General features: G+C 35.1%; 1 protein-coding gene across 3 annotated transcripts in view; it reads right to left on the bottom strand.

Moving 5' to 3' along the window:
- Nucleotides 1-22,568, bottom strand: part of USP47 (ubiquitin specific peptidase 47) — a 127,920-nt gene that overhangs the window by 24,716 nt on the left and 80,636 nt on the right. For all 3 annotated transcript variants that reach the window (XM_049780983.1, XM_049780984.1, XM_049780985.1), the window contains 8 exons: nt 21,127-21,294; nt 16,161-16,292; nt 15,351-15,427; nt 14,396-14,451; nt 11,450-11,562; nt 10,236-10,340; nt 4,691-4,898; nt 1,337-1,452 (listed from right to left, as the gene is read on the bottom strand). In XM_049780983.1, the coding sequence (XP_049636940.1) occupies nt 1,337-1,452; nt 4,691-4,898; nt 10,236-10,340; nt 11,450-11,562; nt 14,396-14,451; nt 15,351-15,427; nt 16,161-16,292; nt 21,127-21,294 (975 nt within the window). The remainder of the gene's footprint in view (nt 1-1,336; nt 1,453-4,690; nt 4,899-10,235; nt 10,341-11,449; nt 11,563-14,395; nt 14,452-15,350; nt 15,428-16,160; nt 16,293-21,126; nt 21,295-22,568) is intronic.

Raw genomic sequence — 22,568 nt, 5'->3', positions numbered from 1 at the left:
CCCTCAGGGGTTACTCCTGGCTTTGTGCTCAGAAATCGCTCCCGCAGGCACTGGGGACCATATGGGATGGCGGGATTTGAACCACCATCCTTCTGCATGCAAGGCAAACGCTCTACCTCCGTGCTATCTCTCCGGCCCCAATTCTTTATATACTTTTTTTACCAATATTTTCTTGATTTTTTTTTTTTACCACTCATATTTTCTTGATTTTTAATGACTGGTTAAAAACAGCATTTAAGCAAACACAGACAAGATATCAAAGATAGGTATTACATGGTAGAGTGTGAGGCCAAGTGTGATTTGCCAAGTGTAAGGCCATGGGTTCAATTCCCAGCACCATATGCCATTCTATCCCCTGCCTACCTTTACCACCACCAAGGTGGCCCCACAACAATAAACAAACTGCATTACTAAAACTGGACTCTTGTCTTGATAAATAAAAATTAAATACTTATAATGAGTATTTTCAATGTGCAAAGGGCTCTGTACCTGGGGTTTAGGAAACCTGAAAAACTTTGCCTCAGTTTGTATGCTCAGTGTCCTAAGGTATAAAGTACAAGGACACCTGAGAGAATAATAACAAATTCTCTGTAAATTCTCTGGAGTAGACTAGTCTCTTAACTTAATGAATGTTTTAATCCTAGTTTACTAGTTAAAAAAATTCTGAATGAGTTTATGAACATTACTTAAAACATGTAGCTAAAATCAATCTATTTGTCAAATCTGCTAACTCTTCTAGTCTATATATCACCACCTTTCTGGTTACTGAAGTTTAAAGCTCCTCAGTCAACATTTTCTAATCATTGCATTAGTTCTATAGAATCTATTTATATATTTACTTTTACAATCTACAACTTCTCTCATTTCTGAGCACCAGCTTTTTTCCCCGAATTATTTCAATAACCTCTTCTTCTATGTCTCTGACTCTTCACCTCAAAATATTTAGAACATAAGTCTAGCACTGCCAAACTTAACCAATGACGACATTAGAACTCTCAATCATACCATGTCTATACTTAGAATAACAAAACATGTATTTACTGTTGTTTGACTCAAATAAAGCCTGAGATATTTTTTGCTATTTTAGCAACCTCTTTGAACTAAACTAAACATATATGTCTCCACATGTATTTTGTGTCACACTGTAAACACTGTCCTTACTTGTTTCACATTCTTTCCATACTTCAATCTATTTCTTCAATTTGCAGTGTTCTTCTTTACAAACCAGTAGTCTCCTGGCTATGAAATTTGATTTACTGAAGCAAGCAAATAAATACTGGCTTCTATATTTTGTACAAAGCACTCAAAACCATCACTGACCAGTTTAAAAACTTACCTTTGAAATAAGCTGCTTGAATTCCATAACAGTTTGATTTAAGTAAGCACGAACAGTGACAGGAGCAGCTACAGATTCTGCCTTTAGATCAACAACATGCACTTTCACCATTACTTCTGTCGCATTTGAAAACCAAACAACAAAACTAAATGTTATTTTATAAAATGTCTTGTACACAAGCAACACAATCATTTTTAGATATAAATTAAAATGCTACTGAGAAGTATCACACTAAACACAATAGTACAACTAAGCATAGCTAGCTTAATGTTTTTTCTAATGAATTATATAACATTTCTTCCTAATTATCACAAAATAGATATGACACACATTATAGATATTAAAATTTTATTTCACAATTTTTAACCTTGTAAACATAAAAAAATGGAAATGTGGTTAACAATAAAGTTTTCTTAGATCTCTTTTGTTTGTTTTTTTTTGGGTCACACCCAGCGGTGCTCAGGGATTACTTCTGGCTCTGTGTTCAGAAATCGTTCCTGGCAGGCACGGGGTGGGGGGGGGGGTGGAATGTGGGAGGGAGGATGGGATGCCGGGGATCAAACCACCAGCTTTCCTGGATGGGCTGCGCGCAAGGCAAAAGCCCTACTGCTGTGCTATCTCACTGGCACCAATTTTCTTAGATCTCTTTAAAAAATAACAAAAATCAAAGTAAGATTTTTAAATCATGGTATTTTATAATATTATTTTGTAAAATATAATGCCCTCAGAGGCATGGCTCAACAGTTGACATAAATTGCATACAGGAGTACTACCTGGCTCTATATGGTACACTGAGACTACCCATTATAGTAGACCTTGAGTGCAGAAAAGACAGTAACCTCAGAACACTGACAGGTGTGGCCTCCACATCAAAATAAAGACCACTGTCCAAATTTTCAAACACATTAAAATTATATCTCCAAAGCTCTAAAACACATACTGAAACCATAATAGTAACTAGAGAATTAAAAGCAAATACAACAGAGGACATAGAAGAGTTTCATGCTTTTAGACATATTTCACAAAACTATCAAGACACTTCAAATTAAAGAATACTCAGCTCAAAATAATATTCATATTCTGTGGAATATTTATAAAAATTGTCTTTGTTTACATGTTTGTATTCTATATATTATAATTAATCTCATATTTTTTGTTTACAGATTACACATAAATATCTAAACTTTTATAATTGCCAGAAAATAAATGATCTTCAAACACTAATCTCTTAATACTTAATCTCTAGTTGAATATTTTAATGTGAGTATATATAAATTCTTAACCTTTCTTTTTATCCTTTTCATCTAAATAAAATAAAATATTCTATTAGTCTTATTTGAACATCTATAATAAGTTGAATAAAGAGTGAATAAAAATCACCCTACCTACAAGTTTCATCACTTACCTTAAGTTTAGAGCTCTTAGTTTTAAAAAAAATGTGCTATAAAGATCCTTAAAAAATAAAGATACCATATAAACAAGTAATACCAGTACTAACTAGGCATTTATCCAAACAGTAATACTCTAATATTGAAAGATATATACATTATTATTCATAATAATTAAGATATGGAATCAACCTAAGTGCCCACTGAGGGATATTTTTTAAAACATAGTAAATATAATCAATGAAATGAATACTACTCAGTTAACAAAGAGGGAAAGTTATTCCATTTATGACAATATGGATGGAAACTGAAGTGACTAAGCTAAAATAAAAGTAAAGATGTAAAAAACATTTGCCAAATGTTTTCACTCAATTGTGGAATACATATATGTTAAGCAAACAAACTGTCAAAACACAATAAATATAACTAAGTCTTAGAAAAAAATATAGTTACCAAAAGGAAGGGAAGGACAGTGAAGAAATGGGCAGAGGGTGTCACACTTACAGTAAAATGACAATGGACTTTGGTAGTTGATGCCTGATGAACAGTATATAACAAAATATAAGAACCATATACCCAAAATTTTACAGTATTGTAAACAGTAAAATGGGGCTGGAGAGATAGCATGGAGGTAAGGTTTTGCCTTGCATGCACAAGGACGGTGGTTCGAATCCCGGCATCCCATATGGTCCCCTAGCCTGCCAGGAGCAATTTCTGAACAGGAGCGACTTCAGGAGTAAATCCTGAGAGCTGGCGGGTGTGACCCCAAAACAAAAAAACAAACAAAAAATAGTATTGTAAACAGTAAATTATCATTTAAAATTTTGTTTATTGCTAGTAATTCAAACAAAATTTTTGCTATTTTATGTTCAAAATTAATTTGCAAGGAAATGGTCCAAAGGTATTCTATATACAGGAGTCTGATTGAGGAAGACACAGATAAAAATATTGAACTGTTTAAAATACAGGTGTATAAAATCCATAGGAGAAAATGGAAATAGACAAAAAAGATTTTACACATTCAACTTTTAGTGATGAAAGCAAAGAATATAGATCTAAATTCTGGTTAGTAAGTAAAGCAAAGAAGTTGAAAGACAAGAATGTTTTCATATAATTTAAGTAATTTTATATTTCTCTGTATTTTACTTTACATGTAGAAAACTTTGGACAATGAGAAATACCGTCTTTAGGGAATACACTGGGTAAAGCTAGAGGCATAATATTTTGTTGTCAGATCAAACTCAATAGAAAAAAAGCAATGCAACATATTCAATGGGGACAGAAAAAGGTAATATTTTGGGACTTCTACAACTAAGAGGGAAAAAAATTTAGCAGTGATGTGGTTATGAAGCCACATCTTTTCCATGAGCAGAGGAAGGAGATGGGGAGAGAGGAGGAAGAGCAAGACAATTTGGTATTAGAGGAAAATCAGTGTCATTAAAAACTACAACTAAAAGCTTTGTTGCTTGTTTATAAAAATGTGTTGGCCCTTTGAAAATAATGTAGAACAGTAAGTTCTCAGCCAGGGACCATATCGCTATGGCATGTGACAAGTGGACCACAGAAAGAAATTAGAAGTTTACTAACCAAGAAAAGAAAATGGGTATATGGAAAAGATTGAGAAACACTGATGTAGAATATACTCCAATTATGCTGTTACTTCCCAATCTGTCCAAATTATTATTCTATACTTTGGAGCACATGAAAAAGTTTTTCGTTCATTTCTTCTTTCCCTTTTTTTTTTTTTTGGATTTTGAGCCACACTCAGTGGTGCTCAGAAATTATTCCTGGAAGGCTTAGGGAACCATATGGGATATGAGTGATCAAACCTGGGTCAGCTGCGTACAAGGCTAATGCCTACACACTGTGCTACTGCTCTCACTCCTTAGTTCATATCTATAGAAAAAAAAATTAGTGATAAAAAATTCAAAACCATTATTATTCAAAATACTTTAAAATTTCTTACCTCCAGGTTTATAAGATTGGAAAACTTGTTCAGGTTTTCTTGTCTCCAATAGCAGATCAAACATGTATGTTGACTTGACTCCACCTAGTAGAAGTCCCATTGGTGTATCTTCTTCTCCTTCATATGATCGTTCTAGATAATCATGAAACTCATCATATTTAACAAGACGACAGCAATCCATGGGTAATACCTCTTCTAAATCCATCATCTAAGAAAAAATAATGACCCATCCAGAAAAGGAAAATATATATAGTATTTTAGTCTAGATGTGTATTAATAAGTTACACTAACCCCTCCCCAGGTATTTCCAAATTAAAAATTTATATTTGAAATTTGTTTATTACTTACATTTAGAAGTAATACTTAGATTACATTTAGGTAAATACTTACATTATTTATATTATTTACACTTAGAATTTGCACCAAAGCGTAAAGAACTACTTGGATGTCATATGTAACACAGTGATACCAGCACATATTATCAGTGGCTCATATTTGGCTGTCTTAATACATGACATTGCCTTTGTCAACACGTTAAAAACCGTATTTCACTATCTATTAAATCAAACTATCTAAGAACTAATATTTTTTGTTTGTTTTGTATTTTGGCCACACCTCATGGTGCTCAGCGGTTACTCCTGGCTCTGCACTCAGGAATTAGTTCTGATGGTATCAGGGAACCATATGGATGTTGGGGATTGGAACTGGGTCAGCTACATGCAAGGCAAATGCCCTACCTACTGTACTGCTCCTGCTCCAAGCACTAATATTTTAAAGAAAGATTTCTTGGATTTGATAAAAGCTGAAGACTTCTGTTCAATTCAAAGATAATCTAACAAAGGTATTGCTCAGTAAACTAGACATGTAAAGGTGAAAGAATTCAGTAGAGCATGTATATTTTGATTTCTTAATTCAATAAAGAAAACTAGTCACTCATGTATTAGTATACCTCACAAAAACCACCAAAAAGGCTGTAGCTTCTATGTCTCTCACCTTTCCTGTCTAGAGTGTTTCCTTCAACAGACATTTCCAGAGAGCCTACATACAACTTAAGGCATTTCTCTCTAGTCCATGTCAACTGTAAAGACGTCACATGCTGGACAGTGTATAGTGTGTAGTGTCACAGATTGAACTCAGTCTCATACATGTCAACGCATATACTAAGACTACTATACTAAGCCTCCAGATACCTGAAATTTCTCTCTAGTCTATGCCAACTGTAAAGACGTCACACACTGGACAGTATAACTTAAGTGGAATATATTTTATTTTACTGATAAAGTAGAAGCTGCTCTTATTGTTAGCACAAATTGATCTTACTATGTGAAATTAATTTGGTATTATTTTTTGTAAAGATGATGCAAATAGGGTCCAGGAAGGTGGCGCTAGAGGTAAGGTATCTGCCTTGCAAGCACTAGCGTAGGACGGACCGTGGTTCAATCCCCCGGAGTCCCATATGGTCCCCCAAGTCAGGAGCGACTTCTGAGCTCATAGCCAGGAGTAACCCCTGAGCGTCAAATGGGTGTGGCCCCCCAAAAAACAAACAAAAAAAGATGATGCAAATAGATAACCAATATGTTCATTTTTCTTATTTGTTGTTTGTTTTGGGATGACATCTGGTAATTCTTAGGGGACAATGCAGTATGGGGGATCAACTCTGGTCTTCTTTCTTGCAAAGCAAAAGCTGTCATGATTAATATGCTGATGCTAGAACTACAACTGGTGATTATTCAAGTATGAGTTATTGGTACATGTCAACATCAATGTATGAAAAATATTTTAATTCAATGACATGAATCCAGAGCCATTTATTTCACATTTTCATTCACATACTTATTTAACTCACATTTATGGGCATTGGAAAACCATTACTCTACTCTTGTAAATGTTAAGAGTTTAGTGAGGTCAGGGATACTGAGTAAAATTATTACATAAATATAAAATTTCAATACCAGTAAATAGTATTTCATTATTATTATTATTATTATATATTGTCATACCAGTAGTGCTCAGGGAAACATCAGGTGCTGGGGTTCAAAGCTAAGGCTCCCGCATGCAAAACACATGCTTAAATACTTAAATGGAGTCTCTGGGCTTCGATACTAGTGAGTTTTATGAAGGGACAAAAGTGGCTCTCAAACATTTTTAGGGCAACACTAGTTTTTCTGAAGGCTACTCTTGATTCTGTTCAGGAATTGTTCCCAGAGGTGATTAGGGGAATTGAGTGTGTAGTGTCACAGATTGAACTCAGTCCATACATGTCAACGCATATACTAAGACTATTGTACTAAGCCCCCAGGTACCTGAAATTTCACTATATCTACAACCTACCCGAGGTTCTTGCTTAAGAAAAATTCATATTTATTCATGTTAGATTACACCGTGTTTTACCCAAAAGAAAGATCATCTCTGGTTTCTTTGCATGTTTGCCTACAACTTGGTTTTATCCCAAAACAAAGATTATCTTATAAGTAAACCTGGATGGGAATGGCTCAGGATAGCCTGAGATATCTGTCCTTACTCCCCCACCCAGGGGTGGTCTCTATACTTAATAAAAATGTCAGTTCTGGCAGGCAGCTCGCTCTCCATACAAAGTAGAAGACTGCCAGACTACACCGAGAGTTTCAACCTTGACCTGGTTTGGACTCTTTCATACACAACCTTGCACAATCAGATCCATTTCACTTGAGGTTGAAATTATGGCATGTGAGGTCATTTTACAATTTATAGGAACCTTTTATTCTTTAAAAAAATAAACTTACAATGCATATAAATTTTCAAGGTAGAGGCTGGAGCGATGGCGCAGGGCGTAGCCTAGGACGGACTGAAGTTTGATCCCCTGGCATCCCATATGGTCCCCCAAGCCAGGGGCAATTTCTGAGTGTACAACCAGGAGTAACCCCTGAGTGTCACTGGGTATGGCCCAAAACCTCCCCCCCCCCCCAATTCAAGTTAATGATTTACATTTTTGGGGTAACTGTTGAGAAGTAGAATTTGAGTTATATAGAAGCTTATCTTAAATTTTGTGAGAAGTCTCCCCATTGTTTTCATAGAGACTAAACTAGACAACCTTCCCACCAACAGTAAATGAATGTTCTTTTTCCATATCCTCACTGATAACTTATGAAGAAGAGTGGTTCAGCATAGTAAGCCTGAAAGTTAAATGTTGGGTTCAGCAGGCTAGAGATCAGCAAGGCTACAAAAGCAAGGCTTAGGGGCCATTAAGTTCACAGTGCTGGGGATGGAGGCTGGCCACACAGTGCAAAGGCTCAAGCTCAGGGCCAAACACATATTAATACATGCTCTACCACTTCAACTATCTCTCTGATGCCCTTAATGAGTTTCTGGATAGATTTCTTCTCATGATTTAGAATAATCTCAGTATATAATTTACTTTATAGCATCAAAAGCAATGTTTCTAAAAGTGGGTAATATTGGCCACCAGGGAACACTGTAACAATGTAGGAGAATTGGTCTGTGGTAGCAAAAAGGAATGTTTTCTGTTTATATGCTTAAAGATAGATTTGTAGCTGTGCAATACAGCTCCTGAGAATATAATCTAGGGGCCCCAAAACAATGCAGAAAAGGCATCTATTTCCTATGTTCATTGCAGCACTAGTCTCAATAGCCAGATTCTGGATACATCCGAAGTGCCTGAGAAAGTACGAGTGGATAAAGAAACCCTGGTACACCTATACAATGGAATACTATGCAGTATATATATATATATATACTGATATATGATAAATATATATCATATTAAAAAATATAAAATTTGCTTACATATGGATAGACACCGAAAATATCATGATGAGTAAAATGAGTCAAAGGGAGAGGGACAAACACAGGATAATTGCAGTCACTTGTGGGATACACACCACACATATACAAGCACACATAAACAGTATAGTAATACTTTCACAGACTGTGGAATTATGGAATTTATCTATTCAATCAACACCCACGTGGTTTCACATTAGATGTTATTCTATGAAAGCGGCACCTCCAATTGGTAGTGAAACTGGATGGTTCTGTGAAACTGGATGGTTCTACCTTCTAGGTATGACGTTTTTCCATAGATAAAAGGCTAGGAGGTGTGGCATTCATAGATTAATATCCAATAAGAAACCATGTGGGTGTTGATTGACAGTGACAGACAAATCTAGTAATCCCACATCTTCCCTCTATTTTACATTAGAGAAAAAGTGATAAATAAGAGGTACAATAGACAAGAGCCAGGAGGACTAGTCCATGGTAAAAAGCTTGACACCAGGGGATGTGGTGTGGGTTGGGATGGGAGGACAATTAGGACAGAAAAGAGACCACTATGACAATAGTTCAATGAACCTGACAGAAGGTAAAGTGATATGAATGTAACAGTATTGCAACCTACAGTGCTTAAAAGAAAAAAGGGAGAGAGGAAAAAAAAAAGAAGAAGAAATGTGCCTACCACAATAGGCAGAACCTGGAAACAATCCAAGTTACAATGAACAGATAAGCTGGATATGAAGAGTATTATGCTGAGTGAAATGAGCCAGATGATGAGGGACAGATAGAACAATCACACTCATTTGTACAATATTAAAAAAAAAAAGCAGTATGGTAATAATACACAAAGACAATAAGATGAAGGCCAAAAGGTCTTTGGTAGGCTTGCCACAAAGAGGGAGGGAGCACAGTTATGGCAGAGTTACTGTGACAATGATAGCTGGAAATGATCACTTTGGATAAGAACTGAGTGCTGAGAATAGTGCTAAGCATAACACCCCATAATATTGTTACAATACTGTAATAATATTATATATAATAGTGCCTAAAAGGGGGGGGGGAGGGGGGGAGAGAGAGACAGACAGACAGACAGACAGAGAGAGAGAGACAGAGAGACAGACAGAGAGAGAATGTCTGCCATAGAGGCAGGCTGAGGGAGGGGAAGGAGGGGAACTGGGGACAATTGTGGTGGATAGAAAATGTACAATGGTGAAGGGATGGTTGTTGGAATACTGTATCCTGGGTGTTGGTACACTAAGATTGAAAACCATGAACAACTTTGTAACTGTCTCTCATGGTGATTCAATTTTACAATTATGAAATAGTATCAGCTAAACAATAAATATTTTTAGGGGCTAGATGAATAGGACAGTGTTAAGGTACTTGCTTCACATGTAACTAACCCTGGTTTAATACTTACCACCACAAAAGGTCTCTAAAGACTAGGAGTGAGTCCTAAATAGAAGCTCCTCCTCAACACCAAAACAAAAGTCCTGTACACTGTCACGTGTAACCCAAAACAAATAAACAAAACCAATTTTTTTAAATTCTAATTCAGCTTGAATTCTAGAAAGCTTAGCTGACTTTCAGACCTTGAAAGTCCTCAAAATTCATCTTCCTTCCCAAAAAAGGAATATATTTCTTTGACAGGTAAATAATTAAAATGAACATTAAAGTTACTATTATGATAGTGACTATCATAAAACCTTTGAAAAACACTTTAATAGTGTTATCCAAAATACTTCTAACTAAACACCAACAGTGTGATTAAACATACCTTATAAGCAATTTCAACTGCTTCCTTTAATGTCTTATCCTTATGAACTTCCAATTTATTTTCCATCATTACTTGTTTCACAGGATGCAAGCAGAATAATTTTATCTTGAAAATATAAAATGTCATATCAGCTTAGTGAAGTATAGTAATTCTCCTAACTTTTCCCCTATTAGTCAAAATACTGAAATTTTAAAAACCATAACTGGAATCATTCTTATTCCTTTTTTTTTCTCATTTAATAAGTTATAGTGATTATTAGTCTCACTCATTTATGGGTTTTAAGAAAAATAAAAGACATTATTGTCATAATGCTGAGACAATAGAGATGAGGGCTGGAAGGGCCGGCTCACCACAAAGAGTGGTGAGTGCAGTTAGAGAAATAACTACACTGACAACTAGCATAACAGTGTTAATGGGTGAAAGAAGAATGTCTGTTTCGAATACAGGCGGTGGGGGAGGGAGATGAGAGGCATTGCTGATGGCAATGTTGTACTGGTGAAGGGGGAGTGTTCCTTATATAACTGAAACCCAACTACAATCATGTCTGTAATCAACGTACTTAAATAAAAATACAGTATATTTAAAAAAAATAAATATTAAAAAACATTAACTTTAATGAATGCATATTTCTTTATAAACATAAAGTCATACTTTTGTTACTCCTAAATATTAAGTTCATTTCCATTTTGTGATGGAAAAATTGTGATGAATGTACTTGTAGTGAAAATATTTACAGAATGGTAAGTAATATTTCTTCAGAGAATTATAAGGTAATATAAATTTACTTGTTTTTGATAAATTCTACTCAATTTCTATGCAGAAAGGCTCCACCAATTTATCATTCCTATATCAGAATTATGACAGTGTATGTACCAATGGTATCTCACTAAGCCTGAATATTATGGTACACTTTTATTTATCCATTTCTCTTTTGTTCATACCCTGCAGTACTCAAGGGATCATATGGGATGCCAGAGAATGAATCTGGGTAGGCCATGTTCAAGACAAGCTGTACTATTGCTCCGAACCCTCCACTTTTCATTTTTATCACAATAAAATTATTCTTTGTGCCAATGTATTCTTTATGCTGGCTAAACTGCTTAATAAACATAAATAACATAACATTTACTATAGAGTCAACCCAATTATCAGTCAAGAGAATTGCAACTGGATTTAATAGGCTTTCAATTAAAAGCAAAATTATAAAATCTAACCTTGCATGTATTGCGTTCAATTTCTCGCTGTCTCTTTTCTTGTTCTTCCAATTCTCTTTCCTTCTGCACCAAATTTTTTATATGATCTGGATATTCATCTACTTCCAGAAATTCTATGAATAGTAAAAATAGGGATATTAGTAGCGACCTTGTGCTTCATTTGTTCAGTATTACTACGATAGTTTTATAGTTTTCACCAAAACATTATTTCCATTTATCAATCTCTCAATTTCAAACATGATTTTCTTCCAGATGAAGATGATGAGACAATCGTTCATGGCACAAGGCAGATCTGATATTTTAAAACACACAAAAGGTAGTATACATGTCTGGTAAGTCTGAGGAAGGGAGAGGAAGAGGGAGTAGGGAGAAAGTGGCAGAATGCTCTATATGGGTGAGCCATGTAGGTCCAAAACTGGCATTACCATACAAAAAAGGTCATATTTCTATGCAACAGCTCTCAACTAGAAGACAACTTTGTTAAGTAAACTAAAAATTTTAGTATAAGAAATTCTAAAACTTGAAAATAAAATAATTTCTAAGTTCAAATAATGCTATCACCATCAAATTGTCTGATCTTTCTTGGCCAAGTTTACTTTTTCAGCCTTAGAATTCTTTTAGCTTATTAAGGGCACCTAATCCTTACCTGGGATATAATAAAAATGCTGCTACTCTTAAAAATGCTGATCATTCACTAATAAAACTTTTTTTTTTGCTCTCAAAGTAGTCTTTTAGTTATCTTATGAAAAAGCTTCATGTTAATTCAAAGTATCAAAAGATTAATATGTGGTTTGGAAAGATAGCACAGGTTATAAGACACCTGCCTTGCAGTCAGCTGATCTGGGTTTTGATCTCCAGCATCCCAAATGGTCCTGCAAACCTGAGTGATACTGGGTATGAACTCCCCAGATTAAAAAATATTTTTAAATGCATGACACTGTTTAATAATATCAATATTGAACATTAAACAAAGAAAACTATATAAATAAAATCATTCTTCTATGAAAAGGAAAATTCCACTCTTTTGTTTTTGGGGGCGACACCTGGCAGTGCAAAGGGGTTACTCCTGGCAGGCTCAGGGGACCATATGGGATGCCGGGATTGAAACTGGGCCTGTCTCGGTCAGCAGCATGCAAGGCAAACACACCCTACTACTGTGCGATCGCTCCGGCCGGGAATTCCACTATTTTAGAAAATAGTTCAAAGTTAAAAAAAAAAAAATCTCATATAGTACCTTCTGTTACTTCACCACAAAATGAGTCAAAGAAGGTATTAAAGGAAAGCTAATAAGTCAGTGAACTATTGAATATATCTGGAAGGCTGGGTACCACAATAAACATATTTAAAAATCCAATGCGATAATACAGTATGGAAAGCCTTGAACATATCCGACCCGGATTCATCCTCAGCATTCCTTGTGGTACCCTGAAATAAATAGACTAATTACTTTGGGAGGTATATTATCTTTTTCTATAGGAAAAGAGTGATCATTTCTATTCTTAAATCCATGTTCTAAAATGAATTGTTATAATTTGTAATTTTTAAAAATCCATTTCACACTAATTTACTGAAGTGTTCACTATATGATAAACTATACATCATTAGTAAAAGTAAGAAGCCTTAATCACTTGGATCCCAATATAATGGTAGTTAAAAATATATATAAAGTATTACATTGCTGAAAACATTCAGTTTAGTAGTATTTAACAAAGGAAATATGTTGCTGCCGAGGGAACAGTATCTTAATTATAAAAAAGAATGTGAGCAAACCCATAAATATAAATCTATGCACAGAATTCTTCTACCTATTTGCAATACTGCTTATCAGAGTCAGCAAACAAATAAAACTAAACAAATCAAACAAAAAATCAGAGAGTGTAATTTTAAAAAATGACATGGGAAGAAAGGACAAATACTCATGCTTATATATAGGATCATTCTGAATATTCTTAACAAAATTAAAATAAAGAACACAAACTAGACTTAAAAAATTAACTTCTTGATGTGGATATCACACCCAGCAGAGCTTGGGGGTTACTCCTTATTCTTTGCTGGTGGGGCAGGGGAGTGCTCATTCCTTGATATCTGTGGCATTTGAAAGCAAGCCTGGTGATATATCAGTCATATATAATAACTATATAAAATGGCATAAAATATTCTTTATAAACATTCAATTCACTCTAAAGTTGTTGGGTTTTATTTGGGAAGAGGGGATATACCTGGCAGTGCTTAGGGGTCATTCCTGGCTCTTCATTCAATAATCACTCCTGACAGTTATTGGGAGACCATATGAGATGCCAGGTATCAAACCCAGGTCTGCCACATGCAAGGCAAATGCCTTACCTGCTGTACTTTCTCTGGCCTCTAAAGTTATTCTTGAGTATGTGTGGTATATCAGAGATCAAACCCAGACCTTCACATAGACAAGGTCCAGTCCATACTGACTAGATTTTTTTGTTTTGTTCTCAGGCCACATGTGGCATTGCTTAGGGTTTACCCCTGACTCTGTGTTCAGGGGCCACTGGTAGGACTCAGGTGGTATCCAAGATCCAATAAGAGTCGGCTATGTAGAAGGCAAGTGCCTTATCTGGTGTACTATTTCTTCAGATCCTTTTGTTTGCTTGACTTTTTGCTTCTTTTTTTGCCTTTGGCCACATGCGGTATACTTGGGGGCTACTCCCTGCTGTATGCTTGGGCATCTCACTCACTCCCAGGAGTGCTTGAACATTGCTGTGAAGGCATTTTGCTTCCAAGGCATAAACTGAACCCACTGAGCTCCCTTTCCATCCCTAAAGTAAATTCAGGTTGGTATTTTTACCAATTGTTATCATAACAACTTTTATAATTAATGTATAAAAACGCTAAGAAATTACCTAGGATTATAAAATTTGCAAAGTAAATATTAAGAGAGAAAAATCAAACAAAAACTATGTTATGTTAACGTACTTGCATTTCTTGCTGGATCCTTCAGTCTGTAAATCAGCATATATGCATTTGTAGAGCTAGTAAAGTCAAACAAAAAAAGACACATAAAGTATATTATAGATTCCATTTCTTGGCATCAAACATTTAATTAAAATAACATTTTTGTTGTCGGTTCAACCAATTAAAAAATTGTGTTGCAGGGCCGGAGTGATAACATGCAGGTAGGGTGTTTGTTTCGCATGTGCCGACCTGGGTTTGAACACGGGCATCTCATATAGTCCCCCAAGCTTTCCAGGTGCAATTTCTGAGCGCAAAGCCAGGAGTAACTCCTAAGTGCCATCAGAACCAACAACAACAACACAACAACAACAATAACAAAAAAGTGTCTTTCTACTGCTGGGTAAGTTTAAATTAAATACATTCAAAAGAAAGAAAAATAAAATTTACTTTGATTATAATAAAAAAAATTAAAAAGATTTCATAGCTCCTCTTGGCAACATAGTAAGTCAGGGGTCAATAAATATTTTCTGGAAAAGATACTAGTAAAAACCATATGATCTGTGGAACACATGGTTTGTGTTACAATCTCTTAATCTGGGGCTAGAGAGATAGCACAGCAGTAAGGCATTTGCCTTACATGCAGTGGTTCGAATCCTGACAATTTCCAAGCGTAGAGCCAGGAGTAACCCCTGAGTGCTGCCGGGCATGACCCAAAAACAAACAAAACCAAAACAAAACAACAATTCCTTAACTTGTTGTTCTAGTTAAGAACAAATAGCAATACATAACAACTAAACAAATGAATAAAGTTGTGTTTCAATAACATTTCATTCCCAAAGACTGGAAGCAGATTGGATTTAAAGGACAGGTTATAGTTTGCTAATTCCATTCCTGGATTAGAACACGTCAGTGGTTTAAGCAAAATATTGAGAACTTTTTATAGTATTTATAAACAAAATAACAGAGGTCAATTTACCTTGCAAAAGCACTGGAATAATATCCTCTGCTTCCAGAAGATCCACCATGTGTTTTCTTAATGTCTTCTTGCGTTATCTGTAAGTAATTATATTACCTTTTGTAAACTATATCTTTTATCAATATGTAAACCAATTTTTAAATTAACTTAAATTATACAGATATCAATCACAAAAATGAGTAATAAGTAGTGGCTACTATGTAGGCTAATATTGAGACCAATCAGTTCTAGTATTCCTGAACAGTCAGCCCAGACTAAGGAAAAATGGGAACATTTAACGAGTCCCAATTGAAAAAGAGAGAACAAAAATAAACAACGCAGAAAATTTACAGAAAACACATACAATTGAGCTGGCTTAGATCTGAAAATACTTCTTTGAATAACTTAAGTAGTTCATTTTTCATAAGCTATTTTTCCCATTCCTATTATTTCATAAAATTACTAAAAGTGCTTTAAAAGCATTGTTACTGCAACATAAATTGGAAAACATTTCTGCTGCTAGATTTCTGCTGAATTGATATTCTAAAACAAAAAATGCTGTTCGTATATACAGATGTTGATTTATAATGAATACCTAAAATTTACAAATGATGCACTGTTATCTCTACAGAAATGTTGGTTTGTGAAAATGCTCAGGGGTTACTCATGGTTCTACACTAAGAAATTTCTCCTAGTGGTGCTTGGGTTACCACATTAAAAACCACATGAGATGTCCAATTCTGGGTTTGCAGTGTGCAAGGCAAGTGCTCTACCAGAAGTAATCTTACTTCAGCCACAGAAATATTTTTAAATTTAAAAACTCTTCCTTACCCTGCTAACATGTTGGTCATTGAAGCTGTACCATTGTTCATCACTGAATGATTTTATACAGGCATAATAATGGCCACCAGCAGCACTCCCTGAATGAACCATAACGGAGAAGAGCTCATAGATCAAGGAATTCTAAGGGGAAAAAAATTAAAACAATTCAGAGAAAACTTAAAAGCCTTACCTGCATAGTTCCTATTCTCTATTAATATACACAGTGAAAACATATTTGGTGCTCTATATTTCTGTCAGGATAAACTTTGCTCTAAGATAATTAATATGAAAATTCAACATTTTATGTATCATAAATTACTTTGTAAAATGACTCTTCATTACTTAGAACAAGAGACTATTTTAATCAAATGTCAAATATTTTTAAAGAAAATAAAAAAGAAAGCAATGATTTATAGAAAAAAAACCAGATGATTTAAAAGTTATTTTATGGGGCCGGGAAGGTGGTGCTAGAGGTAAGGTGTCTGCCTTGCAAGCACTAGCGTAGGACGGACCAGTTCGATCCCCGGCATCCCATATGGTCTCCCCAAGCCAGGGGTGATTTCTGAGCGCATAGCCAGGAGTAACCCCTAAGCATCAAACGGGTGTGGCCCAAAAAACAAAAACAACAAGTTATTTTATGTTTAAGATTTTTTAAATTATTTTTTATCTATCAGAAGTTCAGGCATATTCCTGAGACAGTCTTTAGTTACTAAATTTCTTATAGACCAAAATAACATCATGAATAGGACTGAGAAAAAGACTAAAACAAACAGTTAAGGCTAAAAAGGCAGTTTAACATAAAAAGACTTCAGTTTGTAAAAAACAAGTTTTTTAAATTTACATTTCTACAAAAATCAGTATCTCTTCATTATCCCAGTTCTAAAAAGGTATCTTAGCAGTACTTTCCTATGACTCTACATTCTAGTTTATCCAGAAAATCATTTTCAGTTATTACAATTACTAAGCCTTTAAAGAATTCCGAGAATATCAGAAAACTACCATATCATTGATATTTTCATTCTTAAAATTAAAAATTGCTAGGTTAATTGATAGGAAGTTTTAGAATTTATGTTTAGATCAGTAAGCAATTTGGTATTGGTCTTCAGGTCTTCAAGTTAAAATGCTCTGGCTTTAAGTATATAATTTATTCTTACAGACTAGTCATTTATCAAATCTTAAAAAAAAAATCACTTCAATAAGCATAAATAGGTTATAAGATCCCAATCTTTATATGACTAACATAAATACCTATGGGAGGAAATCTTCCCCTTTAAAAGAAAAAAAAAAAAAAGAAAGCCAGAGAAAGCCTGCCAATAAACAGCTATATTTTAAAAGTTTTACCATAATTAATATTACCAAAAGAAAATATTTTTCCTGAAAAATTATAATACTCTGCAGGGACTGGAGTGATAGCGCAGCAGTAGGGTATTTGCCTTGCAAGCGGCTAACCCAGGACGGACCTCGGTTTGGATACCTAGTTTACCATATGGTCCCCCAAGCCAGTAGCGATTTCTGGGTGCAGAACCAGGAGTAACCCCTGAGTGTCATGGGATGTGGCCCCCCAAAAAAGCAAACAAACAAAAAATACACACTCTGCAGACCATAACTTGTAAAAAAAGACGAAATAACCTCACAATAAAAAAGCAAAATAAAATCTACTTGAAGGAACAAGGTTTTCATTCAAAAGCAATTAATTTTGGTTTCAAATTAAAAATCCATAGCTGGGGCTGGAGCAGTAGCGCAAGTGGTAGGGCATTTGCCTTGCACGCCCTTACTAAGGACAGACTGCAGTTCGATCCCCCAGCGTCCTATTTGGTCCCCCAAACCAGGAGCACATAGCCAGGAATAACCCGAGTGTCACCGGATGTGGCCCAGAAAGCAAAATAAATAAATAAATAATAAATCCATTGCTAAGAGATAAAAGTGACCTCATCCACCCTGATTTATAAATAAAATCAAATAAATGTAAGCATTCTTTTCTTTTACTTTGAGTAATAAAGTAAGATATTAATTAATTAAATGGGTATAATTCTACAAATTAAGAATGAAAAAGATTTATTTTCAGTTTTCAAAAAAATAAAGCAATTTTGTACAGCTACAAAGAAAATGCTTAGTCCAAGGTGACACCATAATATTAGAATTCATTTTATTTATTTATTTAGATTTCATTTTATTTTTGGTTTTTGGGTCACACTAGGCGACACTCAGGGATTAATCCTGGCTCTGTGCTCAGAAATCACCATATAGGATGTCCGAATTCGAACCACTGTCTATCCTGGATAAGCTGCGTGGAAGGCAAACACTCTACCGCTGTGCTATCTCTCCAGCCCCTAGAATTCATTTTTTATGGGTCATATGGTCATTATCACAATTACTCTGATATAGTATAACTACTACAGAGTATTATATATATATGTCTAAGTAATTCTTTTTTTTTTTTTTGGTCACACCTGGCAGTGCTCAGGGGTTACTCCTGGCTGTCTGCTCAGAAATAGCTCCTGGCAGGCACGGGGGACCATATGGGACACCGGGATTTGAACCAACCACCTTTGGTCCTGGATCGGCTGCTTGCAAGGCAAACGCCGCTGTGCTATCTCTCCGGGCCCTAAGTAATTCTTTAGTTCTTCTAGGCAGAACTAAATAACAGAAATGGAAGGTAGGATAAGTATACCAAAACACTTCCAAACATTGGCCTATCATATTTAAACTGCACAAAAATGAATAAATAGAAAAGTGTTAAAGAAATTATAATATGGGTAAAAACACATTACCTGAAGAGGAACTAAGCAAAGAATGATAATATTTTCAATAGAAACTCTGAAAACAAGGACACATTGCTATTACTAAAATAAAATGAATTACCCACTAGAAATATCCTTATCTGTCATGGAAGAAACATAATTGGAAAAGGCAAAGGGGTAGTAATGGCTTGCCCTCTCTCAAGCCCTTGCTATCTCTTCAGCATATATTCTTTCTCTTTTTCTCTCTCTTTACTTTTCTAAGTAAATTTCATTCAAAAGAAAAGCTATCTTGTTTGGGTTTATTTTGCACCCAGCAGTGCTCAGGGGTGACTCCTATAGGTTCTGTGCTCAGAAATCTGGGCAGGGGACCAGATGGGATGCTGGGATTTGAACCACAGTCCATCCTGAATAGGTTGAGTGCAAGGCAAATGCCCAACCACTGTGCTATCTCTCAGGCCCCAATAAAAGCTATCTGTGTCTCTTAAAAAAAAAAAAGAGTAGTGGTAATAGTGATGAGTAATGTGCTTGTTGAAAAATAAATCCATGCAAGTAAAAATTCTGATCTTAATTGAAATTAAAATAAAAAAGAAATTCTCCTGTCAATACAGCATATTTTAATGCATGTGAAAGAAATTTTTGACAAATCTTTATAAATCAATGACAAGTGACCAAAGAATCTAAACTACAGAAAAAAAATTTAATTTTCAAATCATAATACAATGCACTATAATTACTTTTTAAATTGCCTTAAAGAATGTCATGGAGGAGAGGAAAGAAGATTAATAGATTTGATTTCTCTTTATCTCAAAAGAATGGATCTTATTAACTGCTTCATAGAGGGAATGATGGTTATTTCCTTTTTTAAAATAAAATGATTTTGGGGCCGGAGAGATAGCATGGGGGTAGGGCCTTGCATGCAGAAGGATGGTGGTTCGAATCCCGGCATCCCATATGGTCCCTGAACCCACCAGGAAGATTTCTGAATGCGTAGCCAGGAGTAACCCCTGGGCACTACCAGGTATGGCACAAAAACCAAAAAAACCAAAAAAACAAAACAAAACATTTTGTGACCAGCGCTATAGTATAGCATGTAAGGGTTTGCCTTGCATGTGATTGACCTGGATTCATACCCTGGCATCCTATATGGTCTTTAGAGCCTGCCAGGAATGATTCCCGAGCAAAGATCAGGTATCACCTGATGTGGCCCCCCAAAAAAATTAAAAAAAAAAAAAGTGATGTATCATTGGTTTACAATACTACAGCTTCAAAAGTACAGTTTCACACCTTGACAAACTATTTGTAAATGATCCTTTTTAGTCTAATGCTTTCGTTTAGCTTTAACAAGGTGACAGCAAAGATTTGTTTCAACTTTCAGGTAGATGTATTATGTATTATCATGTATTATGACAACCTGGAACCTTTTCATATCAACATTCATTCAGCTTGCTTCCACAATTATAGGCCAGACTTCCAGAACTCTATAATCTGTATGTATTTTTTTTCTGAAGTCTGATTATGATCACATATTCAGAGCTGGGGAAGACAATTTGCAGGCCATTATTCGTCCACAAAATATATCAAGTAATATACTGGCTTTGATACAGAACAGGATAAGCAGGTGTGCTTCTTTTATGGGCCAATATTGGATTGTCCACAAATAATGCAATAAACATACAAACAAACCTTGGCAAAAATAATAAAATTCTCTAACCTTAGCACATATGCATAAAAATCTTTTAAAAGTCTTCTTTCAAAACATATCAAAGGAATAACAAATAGCCAAAGTAATGGAAACTAGAGATTTTTGTCTCCAGAACAAAGTTTTCATGAAGGTGGAGGCCCTTGGGAAACTGGTGGAGAGAAGTAAGCTCTCTCTGGTAATGGGTGTGGCACTAGAATGATGTATGAATAAAAAATGTTATATATTGAAACACAAAATAAAAATGTAACAGTATTGACAATTCCAGTAACTTGATAAAATAGTATTTAAAAAAAATATATCATCTCTCAGGAGCTTTGGAGATGACTCTAATGGCTGATATGATAATGGCAAAGTCCCAGGCCCCAGGTTTGATTTTTTTAAAGTTTATGCCCTCTGAGCACTGTTCAAAGGAAGGCCTCCAAATCAGTTAGCTTTGAAAATAATTCTATCAGTCATAAAATATACAAAATGATGTAGCAGTCCAGAGATTACTTAGACCTCTTAACTAAAAATTACAGAATATAAAAGGTACCTTTTCCAATCCAGGTTTTGAAATCTTTTCAGTTCCACTATTGTTTTCCAGGCAGATTCCTTCATCAACACCATCATCATTAGAAAAATCATTGCTCATTTGATCACTGTGACAACTGCCTTCATTTTCTGCTCCACTATCAGTGCAACTTTCAGTCTGAGGAGATTTCTTAATAAAACAATTATTTCATAATTATAAATTAGATTACTAATTAAACTTTATAATTATAAATTAAAGTTAAAAATATATAGCACTTTTAAATTTATATATTGCTAACTTTATGTTTTATGGTTTTAGGAATACCTAGCTATGCTCAGAGCTTATTCCTTGCTCTGTGCTCAGGGATCACTCCTGACAAGACTCAGACACTATATGGAGCGCTGGGAATTATGCCTGGGAGGCCACCTGCCAGGAAAGCATCCCACCCACCATATCTCTCCAACCCCTGTATAGCTAGTTTTTTTACATAATTTAAAAATACTACCAAAAAATATTACTTGTATTATCATGTTGTCTATCTTTTAAAGCAGGATATTAAAAATAAAATTTAACAATAAAAATTTTTACAAGCCTTTCTATTAGTAACCTAAACTTTCTGGGGTAGAATTGATAGTAAATTGGGTAGAGTACTTGTCTTGCACATGGTTGGCCTGGGTATGATCCCTGAACTCGACCAGGAATGATCCCTCAGAGCAGAGACAGGAGTAAGCCCTGAGCACTGCTGGGTGTGGTCCCCCACAAAAAATATCAAAGAAAAGAATTCGAATACAGGTACTAAAGAGATGGTACAGTGGGTAAGAAGCTTGTGCTGCATATAGGTGATCTGGATTCATCTCCAGTACCACATCAGGAGTGATCCCTGAGCACAGCATGTGTGGCCAAAACAAAAGAATCAACAAAAAGAATCAAACAAAAATTTTAATGCAACAGGGTCAATGAGATAATACACAGAGTTTATGGTCATACCTACATGTGCTCAATCTTGTCTGATTTCAGAAGTTAGCCTTTGAGTAGGTCCCAAACTATCAAACACCAGTGGGTGTGGCCCTAAAACCACCTGCTCCTTTCTTAACCTTTATATTCTAGTATACCAAATCAGAGAATCACAATTCCATTAACTCTCATTTGCTTATAATTATAATCTAACATACATTATATATTTTTTTCATCAAAATTCATATAAGCAGAGAACTTAAGTTTCTGAAAGGAGCTTTCTTTGTTCTCAAATTTCAAATGAGTGTTGTCTTTTTCCATAACAAAAAGTTCACTTAAATCTATTACTGTGCTAGGTAACATAAACATATACAAAGAAAAACAATGAACATATTTCAATCCTCAACAATATATGTAGGGGCTGGGAAGAAAGTTCAAGTGGTAGATCACAAGCCTTGAATGAATAAGACTAAGTTCAATTTCTAACACTGAAAAGCCTCTCCTCCTCC

Source organism: Suncus etruscus, chromosome 9 (assembly GCF_024139225.1).
Source record: "Suncus etruscus isolate mSunEtr1 chromosome 9, mSunEtr1.pri.cur, whole genome shotgun sequence".
NCBI lineage: Eukaryota > Metazoa > Chordata > Mammalia > Eulipotyphla > Soricidae > Suncus > Suncus etruscus.
The sequence above is the reverse complement of the archived record's forward strand: the minus strand, read 5'-3'. Positions and strand labels throughout refer to the sequence as shown.